Source organism: Purpureocillium lilacinum, assembly GCF_023168085.1.
Source record: "Purpureocillium lilacinum CBS 284.36 DNA, scaffold_4, whole genome shotgun sequence".
NCBI classification, from domain to species: domain Eukaryota; kingdom Fungi; phylum Ascomycota; class Sordariomycetes; order Hypocreales; family Ophiocordycipitaceae; genus Purpureocillium; species Purpureocillium lilacinum.
The window spans coordinates 385,592-397,321 of record NW_027072114.1 but is presented as its reverse complement, the minus strand read 5'-3'; the positions used below and the strand labels follow the sequence as shown (position 1 = coordinate 397,321).

The following is an 11,730-nucleotide window of genomic DNA, read 5'->3' as shown; positions in this document are numbered from 1 at the left end:
GGGCGTATAAGCCGGCTCCGGGTTGTCCCGGTGGCATTGACTCAACGCAGCTCGCCGTATAAAACAAGTCTTTGGCATGGCATGGACGTCAGTTGCTCAGACATCATCTGTATCCTTCAATTCAAAATGAGCTCAGCCAGTGAAGCACCCATTGTTGGGACCAAGACGCTACCCGACGCGGTCCGGCGGCTCGCCTCCCTGCCCGCCGTCGACTTCGCCGACATGTACACGCTTCGCACATCGCCAGACAACAGCTCTGCCGAAACCTGGGCCCGCGCGATCCTCGGCGACGTGCCAAACTTTGCAGAGAACCTGGCCTGGCACTGGCTCCTGCGCTTCCCGCTCCATCACGAACAGTCGCCGGCTCACATCGCAGGCTGGCGCATCGGCGGCAAGGCGGACGAGTGGATCCGGATCGAGAACTCGTCGTGGCTGATGGATGGAAACATTGTCGTTGTGAAGAAGCAGCAGGAGGTGTCGCTGGTGACCATGGTGCGGTACAAGTCTCGCTTCGCGCCGGCGTGGTGGTGGCTGTTGTCGTTTTTGCATCGGAGGGGGGCGCCGGGGCTGCTGCGGGAGGGTGCGCTCAAGATGCAGAAGAGCGCATAGTCTAGCTTGCGGGTTTGTACGATAGTGTATACTACTTCATCTACACTCATTGTGGACGAAAGGAGGCCGAGCGAGGCCGTGGTCAACTGGTTCTCACTCGCTCTTCCACGATGCCTGGCGACCAGGGTTGAGCAATGAGCATCACCCATGCTCGAGTACGGCTAAATGGCTCTGTGGATGCACGTTCAGAAAACGTCAGCACTGGAACCGCACCTTCTGCAATTACAACACCAACCACATTTCCAGTGCGCGGCGAAAACATACCGGACGCCATGCTCGACATCGTGAGATCGATCGTGAGGCGGAGGAGCCGCTGCGGGGTGTGCATGTTCGCCCTGGACCCAGGCGCAAAACCGCTCAAGCTCGACTTTGGCGGCAAGCCCGTCACCGTCTTTTACGAATCCGACTACCACGAGTTCACCCGCGACAACCTCGCCGCGTCGGCCGCGCGCGGGTGCAGCCACTGCAAATGCATCGTGCGCGCATTCGACATCCAGCAAGTCGACTTTGCCACGGCGCGGTGGTGGCCGCCACGGGACGCCCTCGGGGCCTGGGGCTACCTGGAGCTCGACTCCAAGGTCAAGTTTGAGCTCAGCGTTGCCGGAGAGCGAGGCAAGGACGTCCTGGAGTCGACGCACGCCTGCATCCGCCGGGGGACGAAGATTGGGGGGAGCACACGGGATGAGGCGTGCCTGGACCAGGCGGCGGCTTGGCTGGAAGCATGTCGCCGGGATCACGACGACTGCCGTGCCGCTGCCGGGTTTCGTCCGACGAGGCTTCTCTTTCTCGGTGACAGCCCTGGTGTCGTCAGGCTGGTCGAGTCCATGTCCGTGCCGAGTGATGCCGTGTACGCGGCGCTCAGCCATCGCTGGACGGAGGAGACGCTCCGCGTCCGCCTAGAGCACGGCAACCACGCGCAGAGACTGGAGCACGGCATCCCCATCGACGCCTTTCCCCAGATGATGCGCGACGTCGTCTTCCTGCTCCGCCGGCTGGGTATCCTCTACGTCTGGATCGACTGCATGTGCATCGTGCAGGACGACGTCGACGACTGGCGACGCGAGGCCGCGACCATGGCGTCCATCTACACCAACGCCGAACTCACCGTCGCCGCGACATGGTGCGCCACCAGCGGCCAGAGCCTCTTTGGCGACCGCAGCGGCAGCGACTTTGCGCAGGTCGACGTCGCATCCACTGTTGACGGTGACCCCGTGTTCCTGCGCCGCGTGCTGCCGCACTTTACCTGGCAGGACATTGCCAACAACTGGTTCGCGGGCAGCGACTTTGTCGACGCCGAGCGCGAGTGGCCGCTGCTGTCGCGCGGCTGGGTGTACCAGGAGCAGCTGCTCTCGCGGCGCATGCTGCACCTCACGCGCTCCGAGCTTATCTGGGAGTGCAGCGGCGGCCGCATGGACTGCGAGTGCGGCTGGTACCGCGCGTCGGACGAGAGCCAGCAGGTGCTCATCCGCAGCCAGGTCAAGCAGCCGGTGGCGGGCAAGTCCTGGGGCACCATCGTCGGCGAGTACTCCAAGAGGGACTTGACGTTTGGCACCGACAAGCTGCCGGCGCTCGCGGGCGTGGCGCAGGCGTTTGGCGACAGCCACGGCGGCCGCGACCTGGGCAGGTATGTCTGCGGCATGTGGGAGCAAGACCTGCAAGAGTGCTTCTTCTGGCGGGCGACGGAGCCAAGGCCGAGGCCGAGCTGCGGCATGCCGTCGTGGTCCTGGGCGTCGGTGTCTGGCAACATCGAGTGCTGGTCGCTGGGCTCCGAGAGGGTGCAGTTCGCCGACGTGCTCGTCTCCCACGTCGGCAACGAGTTTATGGGCGACGTGCACGAGGGCAAGGTCACCCTCACCGGTCCGCTGGCGCCGGCGACCCTGCACTGCGGAGATGGGACGTGCAAGGTCAAGGTCGGGGACCAGTGGTCCGTCTTCTATCCCGACTACACGCTCGAGAGCTCCGACGCTTTGACGCTCACGCCTGGGTCGCCGGTTTTTTGCCTTGTCTTTGGCCAAGGCACGTCGTCCTCGAGAGACCCCGAGCAGGGCTTGCTCTGGGAGCGCACCTATGCGTGCTTTCTGGTGCTGGTGTGCGTGGATGAGGCGAGTCGTGTCTATCAACGCATCGGCCTGTCCGAGGGGGATTCGGGAAACGACGAAGAGGTGGAGCTCGACGCGATGCTTGGTGTCGCAGAGACGAAGACGATCACCCTGATATAAAGCACGTTCAGAACTTGCTTCGTGCAGGTGTAGTGCGGCATGCGTACGAGCACAGTTGGCTCTGAGCGCCAGCCGAAGCCAGAGCTGAGCAAAGCCATCGGTGCTGGGTTCGGCCTCTGCGTGGCTCTAGATTGCCTCGTTTACTTCACGTTCTGTATTCACCAGGCCCGGCAAAGTGGGCAAATGAGCCAGTGTATCTGCTAGATATTGGGGCCAAACCTAGGTCATGGCCGGGCACGCTACCTCAGTGAAACTTCTTGACCGGCAGGTCCGACATGTGCACCTTGGCCGCCCCGTACGGAATCAGCCTGTACGACGTGCGCCGCCCCTTGCACGTACGGTCCACGGGCGCCCAGTCCGGCGTCACGCCCAGGTACAGCGGCCACTCAATCTCGCAGCCGTCGACGGTCATGTAGTTGGACGGCGCGCCCTGCGCAAAGATGGGGTTCCTGAGGCCGCCCCTCGAGCCGTGGTACGTGAGCGTCGACGGATCGATGGCGACGTTCCACGCGCTCGTGCTGTCAATGTAGTAGTCGCGCAGCTGCGGGAACGGCAGGTTGTCCAGCCCCGGGCCCTTGGTGTCCGACCACGCGTGCGGATACGACGACGTCTGCGTGGTGCTCAGCTCCAGCGCGTACAGCAGACTGCCGTGGAAGACGGCCACGGTGTTGTTGGAGCGGGCCTCGGTGCGGATCTGCGCGTCGAGCATGTACTTGAGCTTGGTCTTGCCGGCCTTGACGTGGACCTTGCGCATGGAGGTCTTGGAGTCCATCGCCGACGGCTGCGAGGTGCTCGACGAGCGCGCCCAGTCAGGCACGCGGAGAAACAGATCAAACGCCTTTTCCGCCTCAATCGTGTACTGAAGCTCATCCTCGAATGGATACGCCGTGTCGCAGGCGATCGTCACGGCACCACCGTTGACCCGCGTCGAGACCGTCGACGGGCTGAGCAGCGCGTGGCCGAGCCCCGTCTTGCCGACGGCGACCCAGCTGTTGGACACAAACTTGGGATACCCCTGCGGGTGGTTGACGGTGCAACACGGGTACTGCGGCTCCATGCCAAAGATGGTCGCCATGCCGCTGTTGGCCGAGGTGAAGACGGGCGGCACATGGCCGTCCTGTGCCGTCGTGTTGATGGCGTTGAAGATGGCTCGCTCGGCGCGGTCGGCAAAGTCGTTGCGCCCGAGGACCTGGAACATGTAGGCCAGCGAGTACGCCGTCTCGACGGCCGTGCAGAGCTCGCTGCCCATGTACGGCGCCAGGTGGTGCTCTCCCTCGTCGGCGAGGACGGTGCCGGACGCCGAGCCGTGGTACTTGAACGTCCAGTCGACGGCGTCGTGGCTCTTTTGCACCATGTCGTGGCTCCCGTTGACGCGATACGCGACGCTGGGTGCCTTGAGGCCTGCGGATGTCAGCGCGGTGCCGTGTCTCTGTATCTGCCCAGCCGCACTCACCCTGCCCGACGTTGACGCCGTGGAGGTACGGCCAGATGGAGCCGTCGGTCGTGTTGGAAACCTTTTGAAACGTGCCCTCCGTGTACCACTTGTCCCATCTGAAATTGCTCTGCGCCCAAAACAGGTCCATGTTCTCCCAGAGCACGGCGTCCTGCTTCGACGGGTAGCGCTCCAGCAGCCACTGGATCGTAATCATGGTGTCGTGCACCCTCGCCTGCCCCCACGAGCAGTCGACGTCCGCGGCGCACTTTGCGAAGCCCTGGCTGTCGTTCTTGAGCATCCTGTTGGTGAGCGTCATGAAGCGGCCGAGGCCGTCGAGCACCGGCTGCTCCCACGTCGCGTTGGCCTCGACGAGCTGCGCCAGCCCGAGGAACAAGGGCGTGCGCGCCCAAAAGTTGCGCGCGTCGCCGACCTCGGGCCCGATCCAGCCGTCGGGCGCCTGGTGGCCCAGCACGGTCGAGGCGACCTCGTGGACCTGCGCCTTGAGCCTGTCGTCGTCGAGCGTGTACGCCAGGGGCACGAGCGAGTTGAACCAGTACGGCAGCCCCTCGTTGAGCGTGCTGTACTCGGCGCCCCCGGACCCCGGCTTGTTGAGCCAGCTCGACTCGTTGACGTAGACGTAAAAGTCGTGTTCGTGCCCGGCGAGGCCATCGGCCATGGCTTGCATCTCACCGAGCAGCCACCCCCCGGGCTTGACGGCCCCGACCGGCAGCGGCGAATACGTCCACGGTTGGACTGCACTTGTCAGCAGTGTACATGTGAGCTGCGGCAGACGTACGGGTTCGTGCGGCCGAGGCGAGGCCCACCTGCGCGGCAACGACTGACGGCTGCATCTCGACCGGAGGGTTCAAGAGAACCTGCAAGTGAGGCTGATGGTCCATGATGAAAGTCCACGGCCGGTGCTCTTCAGTATTTATGGTCTCAATGAAGCACGCCAGCTATGTCGATCGCATTCACGGTCTGGGTGATGATGCTGAATCAAGCTCAGTGACGTGCATCGTCGGCCGTCGTCCTAGCGCCGCGAGATCCCGGCCGAGCGTCGTAACGCGGGTAGCGTCGAGGTCGCGCGGGGAAATGATTTAGGCTGCGGCGATGGGCCGACAGGATCTGGTCGGGGGCCAAATCACAGACGACGCATCTCATCACGGCAGGCTGCGATTCGGCCGCTTGCATGCGCGTCTCGATGGCAGGATCGGCACTGCAACGCCAGCCGGGACAAAGGACAAGACTGTGGTGGTATGTCACGAGGCGGCGGACGTGTCGGCGATAGGGTAGATTGGGCAGATGATGCATTGATGAGAGTCGCATGTCAAGCATGCGTTAGAGTTTGGGCATCCAAGTTTAACTCGTGTCGATGGGCCGTGCAGGTCAAGGCTCTGTCTGCAGTGTGCACCCCGCGATGGAAAGGCTAACTGCAGATGTCATGTCATCCGAGGCGGCTCCACGGCGGCCGCTTACACAATGCTGAAGCCCTCGGGGCTACGTCTTGTTGGCGAAACACGGCTGCGTTGCAACCAGACGACGGTTCCCTGTGGCGCAAGCTTGGCTGTCCCCGACGGCTGCGACAGTGACTTACCACCTGTGCGAATCCCGTCTGGAAGCGCAGGGACACGCGAGGACGTCGGGCGCAATCAGAAGCGGGACAAGGCGAGCACTGCCGGATTGAGCCAAGATGGCGAGGGCAATGCCGATGGGCGGGAAGACGCGCAGAGCAGCCGAGACGTTGCCATGGCCTGCTCCCGCGTCTGAGCTCTTCCCACCCGCTGCCGTTGACCCTTGGCCGGCACGCCGTGGACACGGAAGTGATGATGATGGGCTCACGGCAACGAGACGGCCACGCGGCATGACTACCCACCTAGATGGCATTGCTCTCCGCTTCGCTGTTGCTGGTCAGCACCATTTTTTGCCGCAGCGCGTTGCCTTGCATCGCAAGCGTGATGATCCAGTCTCCGGCAGCACGGGGCCGGGAGGCTGCTGCTGAGACAAGACGGCGTGCCGGCTCGGCAGAGCCACGCCACCGACGGGACCTGGCGCGGACGATGGAGACGCTTGCGCCAGCGAGGACGGCTGCCGTCGAGATATGTGCGGCAAATATGCCAATCGCGTTGGATTCGGCTTGTGCATCATCGCCCCGGGCGGTGCAGATGTCACAGCACGCGCGGAGCCAACGACGCCCGTCGACGCCCGCCAGTTCCTGGTGGCTAGCGTCCCGTCGTTCCTGGCGGCCAGAGCGCCCCTGGCCACAGCAACCGCCGCCGCGATCAGACCCTCAGTCCAGCGCCGCTAGCACGGCCGGGGACGCACCAACGCAAGCGCCTCGATGGAGCCGGGACAAGAGACCGGCCGCGATACCCACTCCGGGCTGGTTGGGGGCTGCCTCGGCACAACAACGTCACCGTTGGGCAAACTGGTCCCTTGCTCGCGGGCCGCTGCAGACAGACGTCGCGGGACGCAGGCCGCCCGTGCTTGTGCGCCGTAGATGCCGTGGTCGCTGGGAGCCAGCGGCTGCAGCGGGCTGCCTCCTTCGGGTCCATTCAGGAAGCTTGCTTTTCAATCGACCGACCGCCCAGCAGAGGCCGAGGACACAACCTTTCAGGGGCGTCGTGGGCACTGGGCAACGTGGGCAGCCGTGCCGCCAGCGCAGGTCGTCGACGCCACCCAACGCCAGAACAAAAACGGCCAGGCTGCCCCACCGTCTGGCCATTGTCACTTGATTTTGGGGATCAGTCTCATCTCGGGTTTCACAACGACGGCCTGCGCAGGACAGCTCTTTCTCACCCTCACCCGCTCCGCATTGGTCTGGCCTGTCGAGCCGTCTTCATCACCTGCGGCCACGGCGCACGACAGTCGACCAAGACGCGCCCCGACCGCACCGCTGCCGCTGCCATGGCGCTATCAGGCGCAGACGAAGCAAAAGCCCCGCGCCAGAGCGTCGCCATCGTCGGCACCGGCCTGGCGGGATTGACGACGGCGTACCTCTTGCACAACGATGACCGCCGGCGGTACGACGTGACGCTGCTCGAGCAGGCAAGTCGCTTCCCCGCACCACCGCGAGCGAGACCGCAAACGCTGACCGCGCAAGCTGCAGGCCGACGAGCTGTCGTTTGATTCGGCGTCCGTCGCCGTGCGGAACGAAAGGACGGGCAACGTCGAGCGCGTCGACTTGCCCATGCGCGCCGGCGCCGGCGGCTACTACGCCAACCTGATGCGCATGTATGACTACCTGGACGTCCCGCTGCACCCCGTGCGCTTCCTCTTTGTCTTTGCCAAGGCGCTCGCGTCGTCGGCGTCGACGTCGGCATCGTCGCCGTTGAGCGAGGCGGCGCGGCCAGAGGATGCCGGCTCGGCCCCCGGCAGCTACTTTGTGCACGCGTCCAACCTGCACAAGACGCCGCCGCCCTGGCCCCGCGGCCGCGGTGTCGTTGCGCACGTCTTTGAGATTCTGTTCCTCATCGTCTGCCAGCTGTGGTTCTCGGCGGCGTGCTTCCTCGTGCCGCCAGTGGCGGGCGACGAGCACGACGGCGAGACGCTCGCCGAGTACCTGGAACGGGTGTGGCTGCCGCAGAGGTACGTGTCGCACTACCTGCTACCCCTGATGAGCAGCGTCTCGACGTGCGACCACGCCGAGATGCTGGCGTTTCCGGCGAGCGACGTCGTCAACTACAAGCGGCTATCGCACGGCCAGCAGCACTACGCCGTCTGCGGAGGCGTCCACCAGGTGCAGTCGAGACTGGTCCGGGGCGTGCGGGACATTCGCCTCGGCTGCCGTGTCGTCAGCATCGAGGCCGACAGCAAGGAGGCGGGCGACGGCGTGTTGGTGCGGTGGCAGGCGGGCACGGGCGACGTTGCTGAAGAGAGGTTTGATCGCGTGGTCCTCGCCGTGTCGCCCGATGTCGCGGCCAGAATCTTTCGTCCGTTGTCGATGGCTCTCGGCAAGATGCCCACGAAATGGGTGGAGAGCTCGGTGCTGAGCCCGCGGCCCGGGGCCTTTTCCGTAGCGCACGACGGCGTGCCAGAGAGCTGCGCGCACCACGGGGACGACAAGGCGCCGTCACAGGTCATCACGTTCAGGAGCGTCTTTGGCGACGGCGCGCGAAGCGAGGCCCTGCACGCCATGCCGGGCGGCGTTCTCGTCAGCACGCTGCCGCTGGGGGCCGCGGAGGATAAGGCGATACTCAAGACTGCGGGCTTCACGAGGACGCTGCGGACGCCGGCGAGCAGGGCGGCGACGCAGCGCGTCATGGGCGGCAAGCCGGCGTCGGACGGCCATGCGCACTGGGTCAACGGCGAGGACGGCGTCTGGGTCGCCGGGTCGTGGTGTTGGGACGGCATGGTGCTGCTCGAGGGCTGCGTTGTGTCGGCCATGCGCGTCGCCGACGACCTGGGCGTGCGGATACCCTGGCGATGAGCATGAGGATAGATCTCTACGATAGCGAATTGTACTTGGTAATGACGATGACGATGACGATGACGATGACGATGCGAGGTGCCGCGACATTGTCTCATGTGGTGCCGGCGGACGCTTAAGCGATATGCGGGTAGCGGGTTGAGTGAGACCCGACGTCCGAGGCGGGACCCGCCCGGGCACTCACTCGTCTCATGGATGCACCGATCCACATTCTGTACGCGCCAACATCCGTGGCCTCTCCGCGTCACACAACTTCCGCGGAGCCGTCACCATCGCCCCAAGCGCCGACATGGCTTCCGCAGTCTCGGGCCGCGACTTTGGCCTGGGCATTCTCGTCGGCGCCGTGGCCGCCATCCTCGTGGCCTCGCTCGTCTTCGTACTGGTCCTGCGCTCGACCGACATTTACAGCCTGGGCCACTGGAAGCTCAACCTGCAGACGCCCCTGGAGTCCATGTGGATGAATCTCGGCTACTGGTACGAAACAGGCCACTGAAGGCACCTCACGCATGCAGGGATGGACAGGAGCGCTGACCCAAGCAGGAAAACGCCGCAAGGGACGCCCGTGGACCGGTTTGCCGACGCCTGCCTGGGGCTTCTGACGGAGATTTTGACGACGGCGGGCCTCGTGAAGCGAGACTATGCTGGAGGCTTCCAAGCCCAGACGCGCGGCGCCGTTTCCGTGCTCGACCTCGGGTTCGGCTGCGGCGACCAGACGCTCGCCCTGGCCCGCCTCATCGCCCCATCGTGGCCCGACTTTCGCTACGTCGGCCTCACCCTCAACGAGTCGCAGCGCCAGACGGCGTCCCGGGCGCTGCACCGCGAGGCAGCATCGGGAGCCGCTGATGCCCCGGACCAGGCCTCCTTCAAGCTGTTTTGCGCCGACGCCGCCAGACCCGGCACCTGGACCCCAGCCGCGCGCGATGCCGTGCGGGAGCTCGCGGACAAGCGGTTCAAGGAGCGCTGGCTGCTGGCCCTCGACTGCCTGTACCACTTTTCGCCGTCGAGGAAGCCCGTCCTGGAGCTGGCGGCGCGCAGCCTCGGCGCCAACCTCATGGCCTTTGACCTGGTCCTCGACGAAAAGGCCTCGTGGCGAGACACGGTGCTCGTGAGGCTCGTGGGCCTCATGATGAACTGCCCGCTCTACACGTTCCTCACCGAGGCGCAGTACCGCCAGCAGCTGGCGCAGTGCGGCTACGACCCGGAGCAGACGGTCATCCGCGACATTTCCGACGACGTGTTTGCGGGCGTCGCGGGGTACCTGCAGCGCCAGGAGCGCGCGCTGAGCCCGTACGGGATATCGATTGGGGGGTTCAAGCTGGCGGGGCGGCTCTTTGGCTGGTTCGACCGATCGAGGGTCGTCAAGGCCGTCATCGTCGTCGCGCGGGCGAGGGACGAATGACTGGGCGCCTGCGACACGGCCGCTCCTCGACTCGAGCGGCCGCTTGATGCTGCAGCCCGAGCAGCACCCGGCTCATTAGCGTAGCACCCAGATCGTCGAGCATTACAGCGCAGCACTACAGAGCAGCTGGAGATGCATCTCGCCGCCTGCGGTATCTGGATCGACAAGACTTGACCTTTCCATGCCTCGTGCAATACGCAATCTGGCGACGGACGGCACCCGATCGACAGGGCTTGGCCTCCCTCTGCCTCGTGCTGAACGCAACCCCGCGGTGCCACATAGCATCCCAAAGCGATGGATGTGACATCTCCCATGCGCGCCGGGGCTTTCGAGTGGCGATGACGCCACAGTGAAACTGAACAATTCATCCGCGTTGTCGGGGAGCGTCGGCTACGACTCACAGGGATCGCAGAGTTTACGTTGCACCCTGGCCACGTTGCAGCATACCTGGAGCGACATGGCATGGCGTCGCGCAAACGCTGGCGCCCATCAGTAATCGCGTCATCCCATTCTCAGGCACGATGCCTCCCGGTGGTGTGGTCTTGGCGGAGGATCGCCGCGATGCATCCATCACCTGCCTCGTTGGAAACGCATCCCCCCTCAGGCCGCGTTGCACTCTGCAGGGCGGATTCTTCAACTGGAGCCGCGCGCCCTTCGAACATGTATGGAAGGTCCACGGTTCGGTTCCGTCATCTGTGGAGCACGGCGCTGCCGGCTTGGTCCGTGTGCGCCCGGAGCTGGCTTCGGCTCCGCAATACGGCGTCGGCCTCCCCGCACACGGCCACGAGCGTGGCGTGTGCCATGCGATGCGATCTCAACGTGGCATGGGAGCTGCGGTCCCGTGCACGTGAGCCACTATGCCCTGGCCATGGCCGCGATGCGGCATGTCCTCGGCTTCTCTGTCGGCGGGTTTGCGCCTGCAGCCCAGGATCGCAAAGCGCGGCAGAGCAGCTGGCTGCCAGGCAGTGCGTTCGATAAGCGGTCGAATGGGCTTCTGCCTCTAGCGGAGGCACCGGGGTCGGCGGCCCGAAAGGGTTCATGTCGACTACGGGGCGCTTGGTTTGCCGACACTGAGGAGCCTCACGCCCTGCTTGCGCAGTGGGGAGCCATGAGGCAGGCCGGTGGTTCGAGACGCTGCGACGCGGTAGCGCCGGGCTAACGATGCGCAAGGGATGAGCCGCAGCACGGAGGGGCATGTGCCTGACTAGCACAATCCGCCGACGGCACCCTCGCCCACGCCGCTTACTCACTCGGGCATGACCCCAGATGCGTCGGCTGATCCTCATCTAATCTACAAAGCCTATGCTGCCCTACCTCGCCGCGACGCACGCATAGGAGCGGTTTCAAACCACAGTTCGACCAATGGCAGCCGCGCCAGAGTCTCTTTCGGGCCAACCAACAGCCGCCCGGCCGAATCGGGCAGTGTAGATGCCGGGGCGCGCAAAACGACCGAGCAGGCCGAGGGCGTATACTACGTGGTAGCGAGGGCCGCCTAGCGCGCCGAGTGTCCGGAGTGCGACGGCGGGGGAGCTTGCGAGATGCGGTATCGTCGCCGGCTTGAACGGCTGCGCGTGGGCTGCGGGTGTGTGGCTGCGCCCGAGGGAGCACCGGAGCTAACGCCACGAGATGTCGACCTGGGCGC

General features: G+C 65.0%; 5 protein-coding genes across 5 annotated transcripts; 4 read left to right on the top strand and 1 right to left on the bottom strand.

The window, feature by feature from the left end:
- Positions 1 to 126: 126 nt before the first annotated feature.
- PLICBS_005306 (uncharacterized protein) lies at positions 127 to 609 on the top strand (the record flags this gene model as incomplete). The annotated part of the gene is made up of 1 exon (XM_018318980.1): positions 127 to 609. One exon carries the CDS (start codon positions 127 to 129, stop codon positions 607 to 609), a length of 483 nt encoding a protein of 160 aa, XP_018181454.1.
- Positions 610 to 881: 272 nt separating this feature from the next.
- Positions 882 to 2,828, top strand: PLICBS_005305 (uncharacterized protein; the record flags this gene model as incomplete). The annotated part of the gene is made up of 1 exon (XM_018318979.1): positions 882 to 2,828. The coding sequence occupies one exon, from the start codon at positions 882 to 884 to the stop codon at positions 2,826 to 2,828; it is 1,947 nt and encodes a 648-aa protein (XP_018181453.1).
- Positions 2,829 to 3,072: 244 nt separating this feature from the next.
- On the bottom strand, positions 3,073 to 5,162 carry PLICBS_005304 (uncharacterized protein; the record flags this gene model as incomplete). The annotated part of the gene is made up of 3 exons (XM_018318978.2): positions 3,073 to 4,229; positions 4,282 to 5,016; positions 5,060 to 5,162. 3 exons carry the CDS (start codon positions 5,160 to 5,162, stop codon positions 3,073 to 3,075), a joined length of 1,995 nt encoding a protein of 664 aa, XP_018181452.2.
- Positions 5,163 to 7,167: 2,005 nt separating this feature from the next.
- Positions 7,168 to 8,689, top strand: PLICBS_005303 (uncharacterized protein; the record flags this gene model as incomplete). Its single annotated transcript, XM_018318977.1, has 2 exons — positions 7,168 to 7,290; positions 7,370 to 8,689. 2 exons carry the CDS (start codon positions 7,168 to 7,170, stop codon positions 8,687 to 8,689), a joined length of 1,443 nt encoding a protein of 480 aa, XP_018181451.1.
- Positions 8,690 to 8,978: 289 nt separating this feature from the next.
- PLICBS_005302 (uncharacterized protein) lies at positions 8,979 to 10,088 on the top strand (the record flags this gene model as incomplete). Its single annotated transcript, XM_018318976.1, has 2 exons — positions 8,979 to 9,163; positions 9,230 to 10,088. 2 exons carry the CDS (start codon positions 8,979 to 8,981, stop codon positions 10,086 to 10,088), a joined length of 1,044 nt encoding a protein of 347 aa, XP_018181450.1.
- Positions 10,089 to 11,730: the final 1,642 nt, after the last annotated feature.